The sequence below is a fragment of the Ochotona princeps genome, chromosome 10 (genome assembly GCF_030435755.1).
Source record: "Ochotona princeps isolate mOchPri1 chromosome 10, mOchPri1.hap1, whole genome shotgun sequence".
In the NCBI taxonomy this organism is placed as follows: domain Eukaryota; kingdom Metazoa; phylum Chordata; class Mammalia; order Lagomorpha; family Ochotonidae; genus Ochotona; species Ochotona princeps.
Genome location: NC_080841.1, coordinates 42,814,079 through 42,832,682, shown reverse-complemented (window position 1 = coordinate 42,832,682; position 18,604 = coordinate 42,814,079). Strand labels below are relative to the sequence as shown.

The 18,604-nt window shown below is 44.1% G+C and overlaps 1 protein-coding gene across 3 annotated transcripts in view; it reads right to left on the bottom strand.

Annotated features, from left to right (window-relative positions):
• Positions 1-18,604, bottom strand: part of SLC35F3 (solute carrier family 35 member F3) — a 320,392-nt gene that overhangs the window by 85,150 nt on the left and 216,638 nt on the right. The window contains exon 1 of one of the 3 annotated variants that reach the window (XM_004578529.4): positions 276-630. The exons of the other annotated variants lie outside the window; for them this stretch is intronic. Within the exon in view, the coding sequence (XP_004578586.1) occupies positions 276-351 (76 nt within the window). The 5' untranslated portion in view covers positions 352-630. Of the gene's footprint in view, positions 1-275; positions 631-18,604 lie in introns of those variants that run through there. 3 annotated transcript variants of the gene reach the window in all.

Sequence of the window (18,604 nt, the reverse complement as noted above, 5' to 3'; positions counted from 1 at the left end):
GGTGTAGCTGCTGCCAAATGTGCTGGTGGTTGCCCAGAAAGGAGCCAGGTGCGCTGCGCAGCGGCTCCCTCACCCACTCCTCGGGAGGGAGTGTAGGGCAGCCCCCAGCGCTGCCAAGTCCCCCCACGCAGGCAGCTCGGAGCTGCACTGCGGAGCCGCGTCCTAGGGAAGCAGTCAGCCCCGCTCCTCGTAGCCAGGCAGCCCAGCCCGTCCCAGGGCGACAGGGACTCCCCTGTCGGACTCCGCCACCCCGGACGGGGCGCAGTGGCGTTTACCTTCCACTTTGGTGAGGGTCAGGACCGGACTGTTGCAGGCGCTGAGCGGGGCCACCCTGGCCGAGTGCTTCTTCATGATGAGCCGGCCGCCTGCAGAAGCACTGCCGCCGATCGCCTACATCCTGGGGCCGGCTGAGCGTGTCTTTCCGGGGCCCGTGGCCAACGCGGCTCTCCTCCGCGGGCAAGCGAGGGCAGCTGGCGGGTCTCAGTCCCGGGGGGCACCCCCGGGGCTGCCCGCCGGGCTCCCTTGGCCGCTCTGCTCACTGCAGCTGCGGCCCCGCCGTTCACATCCTCCCCGCGGCGCAGCCACTCCACATAGGCACGCACAGCCTACTTGGCGGTTGCTGCAAACTCCAACGTCATGTACAAGTGCACTCCCCACTCCCACCCGCAGGCTCACCTGCTCCGCCCCCTGCCCTAGGAACCCAGCTCCTCGGGCCAGCAGCCGGCCCTCCCTTCTTCCTCCCAGCCTGGTCCTGACGACAACCCACTGGCCATCACCACCTCCCTGACAAGCGCTTTCTCTGACCAGCGCTTGGGAAGGCAGAGACCTGAGAACTCACTGCTCAGCAATGCCCAAGTTTAGAAAAGGAAGTGCTTGACTTCCAGCTGAGTATACTCATGCTTGCAGCTAAGTCCCCCAACTGCTTTCCAGGGGAAAAATAACGCTTACTGAAGCTGGCATTCACTTATTGAGGCTAGTGGCACTTTACTCAGCCTGCTCCGTTTTGGGGATGAAGATGCAAAGCCCACAGAGGCCAAGGTGCCACAAGAAAACAAAAGGTTTGAGATGATCTGTGCTCCTGCTCATTGCCTCAGTGTAAAGGCCACCCTGCCTGTGGAGACAGCATGCTGTTTCTATCCAGTGTCCAGGTTCCTGTAGCAGCTACAAGGCTGGCACTGGCTTCCTTGGACTGGTTTCATGGCTCCTCTTCAGGCCCAGCTGTGAGTGACTGGTCAATGATGCTTGTGAAAATGCAACAGGGGGACCTATAGCAGTGCTGTGTGTAGCCATCTCCTAATGCCCACCCAGGCCAGAAGGGCATTTATCCCAAGATCGGTCATGCACCATCCAGGATGCCCAGCTATTGTCCTTACGGATGGGATGCCCAGGGTTCTTGGAGACCTGAAAATCTCTTGGGCTTTCTGGGCATTGTCTCTCTCTCTCACACCAGCCTTGGTCCTAGTCTCCACTGAGATCCTGAAGAATCTGTTCTTCTGCACAGTGGGTGTTATTACGTCCTTAGCCAGAATTCCAGAACGCCCGTCCCTCCATGCCACCTAGCTTCCTGTCTCAATTTTGATATTGCCTTGTATTGCTCCAGTCTAATGCCACCAATGGGTAACTCAGTCGGGTGCTGCAGGGGGAGAGTGACCCCTAAAGCAGGATAATATCCCTAGCTTGGCACATACCAGCTGTTTCTAGTGAGCAACCACATGCATATCCTCCAGACTTCTGTCAGCAGAGGCTCCTAGAAGTTTCTCTTGGAGGGCTCTTGCTATTATCTTTTCTCTTGAAGAGCTATAATGAATAGAATGACCCTGAGTCCAAAAGGCCAGGTCCTCTCAGCGTTTCCCACCAGTACACGGAAGGGAAGGTTTTCGTGGTCCCTGGAGGGCCCTCTAGTGGTGGCCTTCACGTGGTACACTTCTCATCAGCAACTTATCCAATGGTGGTGTTACTACTATCAAGGAAGTCATTTCCTTCTTTGGAAATAAGCTTAAAGCAAAAGAATGCTGTACTGTAAGGACATTTTGTTACAAAATAATACTGTGTATTGTTTCACTAAGTACACAGGTAACCATTTGTTGTATGCATAGCTACAACAATTATCACATCACAGTATCAATTTCTGGGTGCTTACTGTGTCAGATACTGTGTTCAATGTGTCACATCAACCATTTCCTTTCCTACTTGCTGAAGTTCTGTCAGGTAACTTAATCTCGTTTCATAGATGATGAAACAGGCTAAAGGAGATGAAATAAAGGGCCCCAGGGCATGGAGTGAGTCACTGAGTAGGAAGAGATTGAAATCTAAGTCTGCACAATTAAGAAGTCCATAAGCTGAAAACAGGTCATATAGCTATTGCACATCAGGTGACGTGCATGACGTAAGACCTGTCCATTCAATTGAATGGTGTTGTGACAGACTTCATCATGTTCCAGGGCCTCTGCAATGTTGGCAGACCTGAACTAGTGTTTGTCTGGGTCTCCCCCATTCCCTCGTCTTGGCCTCTGCACTCATTCTCCCAGCAGCTCTGAGCAAGTCACACCACAAAGTGCTCCCTATCCATTATTTTAAAATACCTGCCTTCTAGGATTGCATTATTCTGTAAAAATCAATTAGCAATCAAAACTGTGAAATTCCCCACTATTAACTTCAATTGTTAAATCATGATTATCTAAATCTTTTTTTCCCCAGTAGGTTACCCAAGAGCACCTGCTGAAGTCTTCATTTCCCTATGCCTGTTAGTGTGTGTTAATCAAAGGAAAGCTGCCCATTGTTAGTTCAGCCTCTTTCCTTAATCTGAATACCCTGTACTGTTCCTTTCATTTCCTGTACTCAGCGCTGTCCATCCTGTGTGCTCTGTCAACGTGGGCTTCCACCCAGGCTTCCCACCCTCCCTCCCCGACAAACCTCCGAACTTTTGCTCTCCTTTCCATATGTGGAGCTTTCTGCCGATTTGACCTCCTGTGTACTGATAGTCCACGAGTGCATATTTCCTTTGAAGTGGAATGTAGTGCAGGCACATATTTTAAAAACATCACAGGGAAGTATCTCGTAAGTTAATGGTGTACCATTGTATGAGAATGTACAGTGTTTAGAGTATTCCAACTACTTAAAACCTTATGCTGGAGTTAGGGTGCTATGGCTCAATTTAGAAAATTGTCCAATCTCCAGAATTAAAAACTCAAATATGTGTATATGTATGTATGTATCAATAGAATATCAATAGAAGTATCAATAGAAACATCTTTGTGTAAATAAACCCCCGGCAGGAGAATTTGTTGTTTGACCTTTGATCTTTGTTCCTTGTTGAGAGTAATGGCATGAGCTGACATGAATGACACCACTGGGACCTATCTGTCTTACATTTGGCATTATAAGAATCCACCTGGGACGGGCACTGAGGGTGAAGCTCTCAGATCACACCTATTAAATAGGTCTTTCTCATCACCTTCCTACAAATAAATGTATAGTGCAACACGTTGCACATCGAAGGCCAACCATTTCCTTGGCTCTGTGTGAGATGGCAGAAAGCCTGCTCCTGATCACAAATGCACTCTGTCATTGGTTTTTCATTGATGCGGTTGGGGAGTGGACAGGATGTTTAATGACAGTTCACAGTGGCCTAGTAAATGCTGCTTGAAGTAGGGTTGCTGAGTATATAAGAAGGTAACAGGTTTTTGATACAGAACTTACAACCATCAGCTTAAATTCTGCAGTTCTTTCTCCTCCCCATGCCCACAAGAAAACCAAAGAGAAAGGAAATGAAACTTGAATCCCAGACAAGAAACAAGAGAAAATGGCCAGTTTCTTTTACTATCCAAGGGCTGTATCTTAGATTGCCATCTTTGCAGCAAGAGCCCTGCCCTGGCCCTTTAGGAAGAGAAAGCAAAGGCATCTGGGGAGAATCATTAACAAGGGAGTAGCTCTGTTGGATATGGCTGACTCCTCAAGTTCTGGAAGCTGATCATTCTACTTCCTGGTTTTGGGCTCCCAGCTCTAGGCCTGTATTCAGGAACGTGCTACTTTATGGGCTTGCATTGCATAAATAACCTGATCTAGCCTTTCCTGGACTAGCTCACATTTCTGTCCCCCTTGGGACCAATGGGCTATTCTGTTCCATGGAGTGATATATAAATGTCTAGGACCCCAATGCATAAAGGCATCCATCCATCCATCTGCTGGAGTTAAGCAGTATGTAGGACTCCCTTCAGAACAGCGTAGTATGCAAAATACCTTAAACGACAGTCAACAGCTTGAGTTTGAGTTCTAGCTCTGCCAAGAAGTGACCAATTTCAAGAGGCCATTTGGTCTCTTCTGATCATCTCAGGTTCTGATTTGGACACGAGAAGCACAGGCCCAAGACAATTTTCAAACTGGGCTTCCTGGCTTCTGTAAAGCAACTCTGCTTCCAACAGCTGGGATTCCATGCTAGATCTGGTTCATAAAAAAAGGTGTCACTGCTAAAGGAAAGTTTAGAAAACCACTGACTACATAATCTCCCAGATGCTGTTTGGATTTAAGATTTGGAGGGTATGAAACTGCCTGTCACTGCTGTCCTCTGTAAATATCTGCAGTTATTGAAGCAGACTCTTGCTTCAATAATTTTCTCACTTTCTTGACATAGTCAAGAGTTAATTTCACATTTACCAAAAGTTTAACACTACAAAAAGTAAATTTAATACTGCGAAGAATTTTAAGACGGTGCTGATATTTCAAAATTAGTTAACTAAAGAGGTCTGTTTCCTGGGTATTGAGACTCCTACCTGGATTTAAAATTTTTTATTGCTCATTTTAAAACATTAGAAATGGGGCTCGGCGGCGTGGTCTAGCGGCTAAAGTCCTCGCCTTGAAAGCCCCGGGATCCCATATGGGCACCGGTTCTAATCCCGGCAGCTCCACTTCCCATCCAGCTCCCTGCTTGTGGCCTGGGAAAGCAGTTGAGGACGGCCCAAAGCTTTGGGACCCTGCACCCGCATGGGAGACCCGGAAGAGGTTCCTGGTCCCGGCATCGGATTGCCGCGTACCGGCCCATTGCGGCTCACTTGGGGAGTGAAACATGGGATGGAAGATCTTCCTCTCTGTCTCTCCTCCTCTCTGTATATCCGGCTTTCCAATAATAATAAAATCTTAAAAAAAAAAAGAAAAAAAAACATTAGAAATGAGTGAAAATAAAGAAAAAATGGAGAATAAAATGAATAAAAATAAATGAATGAAAATAAATACACAAATTCCTTAAGCGAACTACGTAAATAATACTTTCTTGAAATTGTGAGGGGTTCACTTTATATTTTAAAAAACTGCACACCAAAAGGATACATTTTTTTTTTTGCATTTAAAAATTTTGTAGCGGTACCAGCAGTTCAAAATAATACATTTTACCTCAGAACCCTGACACATAAAAGTGTATGCATGTGTGTGCATGTATATAGATAATACTACTATATAGAATGTGTATGTGTAAATCAGTAAGCACATATCCACACACACTTGTGTATGCATACATATATATTTAGACACACAAATATATTTCTGATTAAACTAGTGATACAATAAAATATAATGAAATATTGATGATCAAATTAGTTGATTTTATTATGATCCACTCACAGGATCATAATCTACATAGTTTAAAAAATACTGTCCAAAGTACATTTGTGATGTTTGTAATAAATTATATGAAGATCCTTTCTTGATGAGTTCAAAATAAATAATAAGAATTTGAATATCCAGCTGTGGCTTTTGATAGACAGCAGTCCACCTTAATTAATTTATCCTGAAATCTCAGCACCATGTTATTGCTCTTCACAGTACTAAAGAGTAAGAATAACAAATTATTTTCATGGTTGCAGTGTTTAAAAATAATCATTTAAAGTGGTTTCAGAAACCAGAAATGAAGCTTCTCCTAAATATGTCAGTCATAGCATCTAAAAGCGTTTAGAGTGGAGCAAGCACTGATGTTTCTAACCAGAGGGAGGATCTCATGGGGGCAAAGGAATGGACCGTCATGTCCTGGACAGCTAACTCCCCAGCCAGCAGGAGTCACTGGTATCCTTCTCAGTAGCTCCAAGTGCAAGGGCAGGGAAATACAGCCCATCAGATAGGTACTGGCTGACCTCCTCCGTCCTCCATTGCCGTCTCTTCTTCCCCAGGCAGCGAGGTGCTTCAGAGGACAACCTCACACTTGTTAGGGACCTACTTGGCTGTCTCCTGCTTCTCATGGAGGAATATGAGGGTTAAATAACTCCAGTTGGGCCCGGCGGCGTGGACTCGTGGCTAAAGTCCTATCCTTGAACGCTCTGGGATCCCATTTGGGCGCCGGTTCTAATCCCTGCAGCTCCACTTCCCATCCAGCTCCCTGCTTGTGGCCTGGGAGAGCAGTCAAGGACGGCCCAATGCTTTGGGACCCTGTACCAGCATGGGAGACCTGGAAAAGGTTCCTGGTTCCCAGCTTCGGATCGGTGCAGCACCGGCCGTTGTGCTCACTTGGGGAGTGAAACATCGGATGGAAGATCTTCCTCTCTGTCTCTCCTCTCTGTATATCTGACTTTGTAATAAAAATAAATAAATCTTAAAAAATAATAACTCCAGTTAGGGACGGAACATTGAGAGAGGTAGGCTTTAGGCAACCTCATACACTCCCAGGGCAGTCCCTGTAGTCACATGGGTGCCTATAGTCACCATGGATTGTGCTGATTGAAAGCAGAGGCATGGAGATGGGAACAGGGTGCTTGCTTGCTCGTTTTGTGATTGCTGGTTGGGTGTCTATCTGTGCTTGGCTGCAGACACCACGTCTTCTGAAGAACCAAGCCAGAACACAGGGTTCGAGCAATGCCAGCTGTCCTGAGTCACAGCCAGGATAGGGCTGTTGGGAGGGGCCAGTAGGGAAGGCAGCAGGAGCTCCCTCTGCTGGAATCTTCAAGAGCTCTAACTGATGGACAGCACAGAGATGGGGGCGTGGTGCCACACCGGATCTAGCACAGGTGCTTGAGAAATTATATTCCTCTCCTACCTTGGGATACGAACATGTCAATTTCTCAAAATCAGTAGGAGGACCTTGCTTATAAATAAACGGTTTCACTTAGGTTGTTCAACCTTGTTGCACTCAGCTATCTCATCTTTAAGGGTACATAATGATAGTATCCACTTTAGAGTGCTGCTGTGAAGAGGAAATGAGTTCCTATATGTGATGTTTTTATAAAAGTATCTAGCAATTAGTGAGGCCCAATACACATGGGCCAGGAGGCTCGGTCTTTCCCCACCTAGGGGCTATGCTGAAGAGGGCCCACCTCTGATTTGTTGTCTCTCTAAATGCCAGTAACATGTAGACAGTCAGTGCCCAAAGTAGGAATGAAGGAAGAACATGGGGATGGGATGAGCAGGTGTATTACCAGGACTAAGAATCCAAGAGTTTTCCAGAGTTGTCAACTTCACTCTCCTCCCTGACTCTGCTTGTCTGCCTGCACAGTAACAGGCATGGCTGCCTTCCTTTGCTCTAAACCATGCGTCTGCCTCATACCCTGCCTTGATCTCAGAGAAACTGTATATATTTTTTTAAGACCAGGGCACTGGACTCAAGGTGAGGAGAGAGATCTGATGCCATTGAATTCAGAAATAGCTGCCTGCTTGTATTCCGGATGACTCATCGACCACAGCTGGCCTCCAGTCAAATTCCCCTGCTCTTGCTCCTCTGTGGAGTGGGAACCAGAATACTGACCTAAATCAGATCCTTGCTGAAGCCAGGAGCCAACTCCCCTGGCTTGAGTTTATTTCCAAGGGTGAATGAAGGGGAGTTACTCCTGTACACAGGGCTGGCCAGTGCCCTCAACAGTGTCTCCTGGGAGGACCTTGGAGATCCCGGCTGTTGGGACAGGGGCTGTGCATCTGCCCTTTGCACCTCTGAATGTAGGAATCATCTTCCTCCTTACCCTGGGGGTACCTGAACACTTGCTTCAGTTTCCTGCTGGACACCTTACCCAGGAATATGGTCTCAATAATCACAGTTGAATGAATGAATGAATGGGTGGAAAGTCAGGAGAGCAGAAAGAATAAGAACTGGCTGTGAATCTCGGGGCAGGTGCAGCCCTGGAAATAGCCCCTCAGGAACAACTCAATGTGCGATGTTTTTCTTTTTTCTTGCAGATGTGGTTTGCACAGACACACAGTGTAACACAGACAGGTGAGGGCAACTAGTTACAATACCTCTAGGCTTCTCGCATTTCCTGGCTCATCATTCCAAGTTAGCTGCTCCAAGTACCCCATTGCACCAGTACCATCCCCAGCGGACACAGTTTCAGGTCCTGCTCCTTTCTCTACCCAGAAATGCTCATGCTTCTAGTCCCCTGGCTCACAATTACTCAGCACTGGTGGAACCTCTTGTCTTCTTCCATCTGCCAGTGAGCAGTAACTTCCTGGATTTTCAGGTCCTAAAATCTTCTTCCCACTGAGTTTACTTTCCTGAACCCTTGGGCAGGGTATTCCTGGGGTGAAGGTGAAGGAAGATTCCATTTGGATATTGGTGAACACCTCTCTCCATCCCAAAGCACAACTTGCTTGTGACAGTGGGTATGATTCCCAGCCAGGTTCTCTTCCCTGGCGTCTTACTGGTTTCTGTTCTCCAGCTTGGTTTTGGGCTGGAGAGGATGAAGCGGGAGGAAGTGTGAGTATGTCTCTAGCATTCCTGGTCTCACTGTCGTCCAGTTTCACTTTGTGTCATCCCTTTCTCGTATGCATCTGCTCAGTTACAATAAAGATACTTTCTGACCTGTGAGCTCCCCCAGCAAAGGCATTACATTCCCAGGCCATCATGTAGCAGCATTGTGAGCAGGTCTACTCTAACTCAGGGAACTCAACGAGTGTAAATAAAAATGTTCCATGTTGCAGATTGCCAAATGACCCTATTGGCAGAAATATGGAAAATTCTCAGACAGATTTTTGCTACACATTCGTAAAGATTATCACACTAAACTGTCACAGGATGATATCTGGTGACCTATGGTGGGTATTTGGAACCATGTGAATTCATAAGAAATGACAGTAGTCACCAGAAGCATGGGTGCAGAAAGAGAAAGAGGTCCTCTAACTTACAGCAGGTTTGAGCAGCACACCTCACTTTTTCCGAAACCAAACAACCAATATCCTGCTTAGGACAAGGCTGTTCTTTGCTGTGGGACTGAAACAGAGGGTCTGCAAATGTTGAACAACAACAATGAAAGGTTATAGGTCTGAAGGTACATTCTGCTGCTGATTGAGCCAGTGTAAGCCATGTTTTGCCCAAAGCTGGATTGGTAGACACAGGACAAGAGGTCACTTGCGTCCCCATGAATTTCCTGAGGTGGTTGGCAGGTGTACATGTAGTTGGTTCCTAGAACTGTCTATCTGGTAACAGCATTTCTGGCTTGTAGCCAGAGTTCCCTGGGGTGTACAAGAAGGGTGTGTTAGGGTCCCAGCAACTGTGAACAGCCTTGAGCACTCAGCTGGAGAAGCAGCTCAGCCTGTCAGCACATCAACACAGTAACGATGTTCTTTCTCAAGGGAACCTTTAAAATGATCTCATTCAGAGCTATTCTTGCATTTTTGCCAATCTTCATCTTGATTCAAGATGATTAGTCTTGGGAATTCCGGGAACTGCTAACAGTAAAAATTAATACTCCCTTTTTTGAAGTTGTATATATACACATATATACATATATACATATACACATACATATATGTGTATACATATATATATACATATACATACACATATGTGTATACATATACATACATATATGTGTGTGTATATATATATATATATATATATATATATATGCTCTTAAAAGTGAGAGTTTTGGAGCCTATGATCCACTGTTCTCATTTTAGAATTTTTTCCCAAAAGAAATACTCAATATGGCTACATTACCAAGATGTTCACCCAAGTTTTACTACTAGCTATAGATTTCACATATCCTAAATATTAACCAAAAGAGAAATGGGAAGTAAAGTATGGAGTATTTACACAAAAGCATATAATATAGTTAATAAAACATCATTGAATAGTATAGGGAAAAAGTTAAGGGGGAAAACATCTTACACAATATATAATATTGCATGTTTTTGTCATTCAATAAGACCATACATATTATTTATGCCTGTCTATATAAAAATAATCACAAAATTGAAGAGGCTTCTACTTTAGTCTTTTAAGTATTTGTGTTTTTTGACACAAATAAAAATAGTGATTCATTCAGTTTCTCCTTGAGACTTCTATAACAGAGAAGATGGTCTATTCTAAAAGTTTTAGTTCACAGGGGTATGGGGTTGAGATTAATCTTAATGCTTAATAATAGTTTAGGGGCTTTTAAATACAAATGCATTCAAATACAAGTGCTAATTAAAAAAACTGGAAATTCATGGATTGGGTTCCTAGCTGCTGGCTATAGTCCTAGCTACTGTGAGCACTTAGGTGTGAACCAGTTAATGGGAGCTCTCTTTATTTGTGCTCTGCCTCTCAAAAAAACTAAAAATAATAAAAATGGGAAAAGCTTTATGAACAGGGATGTATAGGAAATTGATGAAACTTTTTTCTAAAATAGCTAAAAAGTTTTATATTTTGGGGATAACACTTTAAGTTCACATTTTACTTTTATTTATTTTAAAAACATTTATTTTAAAGGTAGAGAGAGGGACAGAGAGAAGCAACAGAGGGATTTTTCATCCACTGGTTCACTTCACAAATAGCTGTAATAACTGGGTCTGAGTGAGGTTGAAGCTAGGAACCCGGAACCCATTCCAGGTCTCCCCGTGTGCTGCCTCCCATAACGAACCTGAGCAAGAAGCTGGAATCCAAAGGCAGACTGGGACTTGAAGCCTGCATCGTCTATGGGTGTTGGCATCACCAGCAGTGTCTCAACAGCCAACCTCAATGATTATTTCTCAATCCACATCTTTAAAGTCATTCCTTACCTTCACCTCTTCTTCTTAGAAGTGTGTTAATGATAATGTCTATGGAGCTTGCACTGTGTCTCAAAAGAATATCAGGCACCCCATATAGGTTCTAGTTCAGGTTGCAGCTGCATAACTCCCCATCCAGCTTCCTGTGAATGTGCTGAGAAGGTGCTGGAAGATAGCCCAATTTCCTGGGCCTCTGCCACCTACATAGGAGACTTGGATCAAATTTCAAGCTCCTGGATTCTCTTGGCCCAACCGTAGCTTCTGTGGTCATTTGGGAGTGACCCAGTGGATGGGAGATCAATCTCTCTCTCTCTTTCCCTCTTTCTCTCTCTCTTTCTTACTCTCTCCTCTCAGTTGCTCTTTCAAGTAAATATGCTTCATTTTAAAGTCAATGTATGTTCCTGTTTTCTGTATGTAAAGCATTTCATTTTCTTCCATTCATTTTGGTTTTCATTTTTGCTGTGTAAATGATCAAACATGTTAGTCACGATGGAAGAAGAAAGCAGAATGTGAAACTTGCTTTTAACAACAGCACTGGCTTCTTACAGAAGCAAAGGGATTTACGGCTGAAGCCCTAGATTGCTCACCTATTTGAATGCCCTTGGTTTAGCAGGCAAATTTGCTTTCCTATTACTTCTTCAGGATTCTTTCTTCCTACCTCAGTGAATCCTTTCCTCACCCTTTTCCCGTTCTCTTGCTTTGATTTTGCCATTGAGTGCACAAGTGAAAAGGCTGTTGTGTCAGGCTTTTAGACAGGAGCACGAACTGTCTATCTGGCCAAAGTCTGTGATGTCTGGACTCTTGGCTATGCTAAGGTACTGGAAATACAGAGGGCTGCCCACCAAGGAGGTCTGCATTCTGGCACAAAGCGGTGAAAACAGCGGAGCAGGCACACCACCCATTGCTTGCATCCCTTTCAGACAGCAACTACTTCATCAACTTCAGGACACTGAGAACTTGGTATTAGTTTTTTTTATGAAACACCTGTTGTACTCATTACATATTATTTGCTAACAGAAGCATTTCTTGCTCTAGATTAATTCAACATTTCTCTCTTTTTTCAACTTTTTCCTTACTGCCATTGTAAAACATGTTCTCTCCATTTGCATATAACTTAACCCCATGTCTCTTTGTTCCTTCCTGCCTTCCTTCTTTTTTTCTTTTCTTTCTTTCTTTTTAAAGATGTATTTATTTTTATTGGAAAGGTAGATCAGATTTATGGAGAGAAAAAGACAGAGAGAAAGATCTTTCATCCACTGGTTCACTCCCTAAATAGCTGCAACAGCTGGAGCTGAGCTTATTTGAAGCCAGGAGCCAGGAGCTTCCTCCAGGTCTCCCACATGGTTGCACGATCCCAAGACTTTGGGTCATCCTCTGCTGCTTTCCCAGGTCAAAAGCAGGGAGCTGGATGGAAAGTGGAGCAGTTGGGACATGAGCCAGTGCCATATGGGATCCTGGTGGTTGCAAGGTGAGGATTTAGCCATTGAGCTATCCTACTGGGCCCTAACTCCATCTTTAAACCAAACTACAATGATAAGGAAAACAAAAACAAAAACAAAACAGAACAAAAACCCACCATAGACCAGAACCACCCCCAAAAGGAAAGCTACAATGCAGACACTCATTCATGTCTTTGTTTTCATGCTCTCTTGCTTGCTCGCTCATGACCTTGAAACAGCTCCATATTGAGCTGACTTTATGAAAATTCTCACAAGAGAAGCTCAGTGATTTTTGTTTTAACCTTGATGGCTTATTTAAAGTGAGCAAGCATTGAATGTTCTATTGATAGCAGTATTCTAATTTGGGACTGTAGCAACCTAAGACAGCTAGGATATGAAGGATGATTAAAGCTTGGAAATCCATCTCTGGCAGCTGCATTCTCAGAACGTCAGGCACACATCACCCCTGGGACATGAAGCATTATTTGATTCATCAGTGGAATGGTCAAAATGAACCACAAAACATTTAACTCAAGAATCCTGGGAGTTTCTTGAAGATTAAAGTGTTAGCATAAATTAGAATCAAGAATCACTCTCATTTTGCATTATTTAGCTATAACTCTGCCTAGAAATGATACAAGTAAGCTCAGTTTATTCTCATTCAACTATATATTAATGCATCAGAAATTTCTCAATTTAAGTAGTAATGACTGAATCCCTGGGGTTCATAGTACATGAAACTGAGACAATGTACAACCGAGGAGGACTCTTCTGCATTTGGGGGGATGGTTCAGTCCTGTTTGCTAGTGTTTGGCTGTAATGACTCATGACACATCGTGTTCATGCAAACAAGGACCCAACATCATTTAAGAGCAAGAAAGGGTGTTGAAAATCATTTATTCTGTTACCCGCAGCTGTGCAGGAAGGAACAAAACTAAAAGGACATTAGAGAAACAAAGTATCATGGCTATTCTGGGAACACAAATAGAAGAAACCAAATATACCCCTAGAACTGCACGGAAAAGCCAAAACGATGAGGCCTGTCTCACAGCTGCAGCAGAGATGAATGGAATCTGCTTTCATTTCACCAACTCTCCTGGAGGTACGAGAGAGTCTACTCCTTCTTGAACTTAAATTTTGAACTTTGGACAAGACTCAGGAGATGCATAGCACCTTTCACATGACTATTTTGAGGAAAGGAAATTGTGCCTTCTGGGGTGGGAAAACTACTTGCTCTTATGAAATACAGAGTAGTGTGAGTGCTTTTTAAGCTCTATTTGTTACTTTTCAGGAAAATGCAGATGTTCGTGTGGGAAGGGGACAGGCGAGTTAGTTCACCTGGAAAGGCCATGAGGCTGTTTTGTTAGAAAGGTAAAAATTTGAGTAACTTTGCCATAAAAAACTCAGCATGCTTCTTGGTGTCCGAAAGTAAAAAGGCAATCCATACATTGGAAGCATATATTTACAAACCATGTACTTGGTGAGGGTATATGAAGGTAGCTTATATATAAAGAATTCATAGAACATAATTATAAAAAGACCAAGAACTCAATTCCAAAATGGGGAAATAATTTAAAATAAGACTTATCAAAGACCTGTGAATGGCCAAGAAACACACCTTAACAGCCATTAAGGAAGGGCTGGCACCACGGTGCAGTAGGCTAAGCCTCTACCTGCGGCACCATCATCGCATGTAGGCACCCTATTCAAATTCCAGTGGCTCTACTTCCACTCCTACAAACAAGCCAATGTAATATCTCTGTCTGTCTTCCTCTCTGTACCTACTGGTTCACTCCTCAAATGGCCACAACAACCATATCAACCATATCTGAACCAAACCAATCCAGGAACCTGGAACTCCATCTAAGTCTCCTAAGTGGGTGGCAGACACCCCGGCACCCCAGACGGATAGCAGGGACCAATTATCTGCTGCCTTCCTAGGCACAATAGCAGGAAGCTGGATTGGAAGCAAAAAGCAACACTTGAACTGGCACTCTGACACCAAATGCTGGTATTGCAAGCAGCAGCTTAACTTGCTGTACTACATCACTCCCAATTTTATAGCACTTTCTCTCTGTGCTTTCTCTTAAAACTTCGGTAGTTTCAGGTCTTAAATAGCTCTTTAATCTATTTTGAGTTTATTTTTGAATATCATGTGAGACAATGATACAACCTCACTTTTACAGGTGTAAAAACACAGTTCTCCCATTGTATATGGAGAAGACTCTTTCTTCCTTTTCATGTGTTCTTGACATCTTTATGAAGAATGAATTTTCTTGAAGTACTTGCATTTACCTCTGTTCCACTCCCGATGTGTCTGCTCTATGCCAGTCCCGTGATGTTTTAATTACACTACATTTCAAAGTCAGGTAAGTGATGCGTCTGACTTTGTTCACTGTGCTCAAGGTTGATTGATTACTTGGAGCATGATGACTTCAATTATAATGACACATTGTAGATTTCAAAATTGCTAAAGGAATAATACATTTTTGACATTCTCACCACATACACACACGTTAGTGAGTTGATGGATATGCTAACTAGCTTTATTTAACTTTTCTACAATGTGTATATATATATATATAAATTTACACTCCATATAAAAATGTACATTTATTACTTATTAACCAATATGAATACATAACTAAAATACAGTGAACTATTTACTAGGAGTGTTTCATATCTACTAGGAGAGTTAGAATAAAAGAGACAGAAAATGGCAACTGGAGCGGATATAGAGAAATTAGAACCTTCATGCATTGCTGGTAAAAATGTGAAACGAATGTCTAGTATTTCCTCAAAAGTTTAAATGAAATGACCTTACTACCAAGTAATTCCATTCCTAGCTCTATATCCAAAAGAATGAAAATATACATCCAGTTATAAACGTGGACATGACTTTAACAGCAGCAATATTCATAGTAACTCAAAGTGGAAAAATCCCAAATTCTTATCAACTGATGATTGGATACCTAATATAATTACCACTGGGGAATATTTAATGGTATCCACATGGAGGTGACGATTGTTCAGCTATGCAAATAGAGAATCCCAGATACAAGCTACAACAGTGTCTAAGGCAGAGGTCGGGACAGGTGAGGGGCTGAGCCAAGCTGAGTCAGAGCAACCACTGGCAGGCGCGTGATCTATGATTGGGAACAGGCCCGGTTGGGGAGCTAAGGGGACACTCTAGCTGGGTTGAGGTTCCCACCAAGGGGTGCATGGGCTGGAATGGGGGCTGCGTTCTGATCAGGATATGGTTGTAGTCTCCCTTGGCACAAGTGTGGACTGGGATTGGATGCACCAAGCTGGGCCAGACTCCAACACCCTCTGGTGTCCTGGAGGACCAGGGTAGATATGGGACGGACTAGGCTAGGTCTCAACCCCTACTGAGCCATGTGTGAGCCTTATGTGGGTATGGACGAGCCGTGGCTGGGCTGAAACATCTAACAGCAAGAACCAGTTTGGGTTGAAGGCCAGTAAGGAAAAGCTACTGTTCCTGCTAGGACGGGAGGTGAACTGAGTAGGGCTGGCTCATGGACCCCCTGGTATGTGCAAAATCTGGCATTGGGAGAGGTTCTGATGGAGGAGCCTGGGCAACTCCTCTGGCAGGACACAGACCCTGCAGGTAAGTGCAAGAAGCATGATAGGAAACAGCCCAGAACAGGCTATGGAAAGTATCCCACTGGCATACATTTGGCATGGGTCGGGGGCAGACCAGTCTGAACCAGTTCAAGTAATCCACTGGCAAATCCGAACACTGGAACAGAGTGTGGGTCGAGCCAGGTTCGATCGTAACAAAAACCAGTGCACATTACAGAATGCAAGGTGAGGTTGCCTGTACCGGATGCGACTGCAGCACCCAACCAGTACGCGTGAGAACCAGGAAGGGAGGGGGCAGAGCCAGCAGGGGGAATAAGGGAGGTTCCCTTGCTGGACAGTTACTCCCACTGGAGAGCATGAGCTGGGATGGGGACAGAGCAGGCTAAGCAGGGCTACAACACCTGTGCACCTCATGTGACCTAGATCAGGGAAAAGCCAGGCTGGGCTGATTGTTCCTACTGGTGCAAACAAAATTAGAGTGGGTGAGGGTTGCTTGGACTTAGCCGCAGCATCAGCTGGCATAAGCTGGCATAAGCTGGCACTGGGGGCTAATTCTGTTAAATCAAACCACAGAACCACCTGGAGAGTGCATAATCTGGCAGTGGGAGAGGCCTGGGAGGGAAATAGTGGGCTCCTCCCTCTTGGGCTACCACTCCCAAGGAAGGGCACAAAAACTAGGACAGGGTCTGGGGTGGCTAGACAAAGAGGTACCAAACAACATCCATGGGGGCTGGCAGTTGAGCTGGTTAGATGGAACTAAGCTTTAACACCCATTGACATGTATGAGAGCCGAATGGGATGTGGGACAGACTGGACTAGTCTGTTATATATACTGGCAAACCAGGGTAGGGGGCGGGCCTGGTGGGGGTTATTGTGGGTCGCTCTGACTAGGCTGCAGCTCCCACTGGTTTATGCGAGCCCTGAGTATGTGCTGGGCAGAACCAGGCTGGACTGCAATACCCATTGGTTCCAGTGGAAGTCGTGGCTGAAAACAGAACCAGCCCAGCAATTGCAACCACCAGCTGATTGGGGCAATGGACTGTGCCGGGCCCTGTACTTGCTAGTACATACAAGAATCTGGTCTGGGAACACCTCAGACAAAGTTTCTTTGGGAATCTCCCCAGTCGAACTGCCGGACTCAGAACCCTAACCATGAAAAGACAGAAGACAGAACAAGTCAATCAATCACCTCAGCCATATGTTGGCAGTGAAATACTGGGCAAACGGAGACTCTATGATGTACTATGTCAATCAGTGGATTCTTCAATGACCTCATCATGCTTGGAGTGGCGAGATTGGCAGTGATTCATAACTAGTGAACTATCAAAACCACTTGAGCAAGTATCTCAGAACATGCCCCACATCAGGGACCTGGGGTGGGTGGGAAACTGGGTGGGGCTTCTCCCTCAATATCCCCCTTTACCTCAGATATACATGAAGGAAACAATATGGAAATAATAGTCTTACCCACTTTCCTATAGCCCTTAAACTTTTTTCCCTAATTAACTATGTAAAGATTGTCAAAAATATAATAAACAAATGAAAAAGTGGAAAAAAAAGAAATGCCAACATACTGTCTCATGTAAAAAAAATAATTAAAAAACAGATACAGGCTGCAGTGTAGATGGGCCTTGAACACATCCTGTGAAGAATCCAGATACAGAAGACTCTGGGTCTATCATTCCATTTACATGAAATGTCCAAAATAGGCAGAAATTGTCCACTTTCTGTACAGACTGTTGCCAGGGCATTTGGGAAAGGGAGAACTGATGGGTGAGTGCTAGCAGATAGGAGTTTATTTTTTTTGTGGTATTAAAATATTTAAAAAGTGAATCTGATAGCTGTGTAACTGAGGACCAGCATTATTGGCACACCAGGTAAGCTACCACTTTCAATGCTGGCATTCCATATCACAGCACAGGTTCAAATCCTGGCTAGTTTGTTTCTAATCTAACTCCTTATTAATCCATCTGGGAAGGCAACTGAAGATGGTCCAAGTACTTACAGTCCCTGTTACCCACATGGGAGACCCAGAGTCCTTGACTTTTGCCTGGCCCAGTCATGACTATTCTAGGCAGTTGAGAAATGAACCAAGGGATAAGGTTTATCTTTGTCCTTCTTTCTACCTTCCAGAATAATAAATACATCTTTAAAAGACGAATAAAGACACACTGAATTGCAACATGAATATGTGAATTGAGTAGTTTATCTCAATAAACCGTTTACTAAGAACAGCTCACGTGCTTCTTAAAACTCAAGATAAAACTTTACTCTGAAATATGGTCCCACAGAAGAATATCCACCGATATTTATGTGTTAAAGAGTGAAGTTTATCACAAAATGATTATTAATATTGGTAGCATTGCAAGAAAATCTAAGAATTATTTCTCTTATTCTTTTTAAATCAGTTTTTAACAAGTAAATATGTACTAAAATGTTATAAAAAGTATAAAGTGATTTTTTTTAAATAAAAAAAATTTAAAGATCTGTTTATTTTTATTGGAAAGGCAGATCTACAGAGAGAAGAGACAGAGTAAGATCTTTTGTCCATCTTCTGGGTCTCCCACATGGGTGCAGGGTCGCAAGACTTTGGGCTATTCCAGGCTGCAGGCAAGGAGCTGGATGAG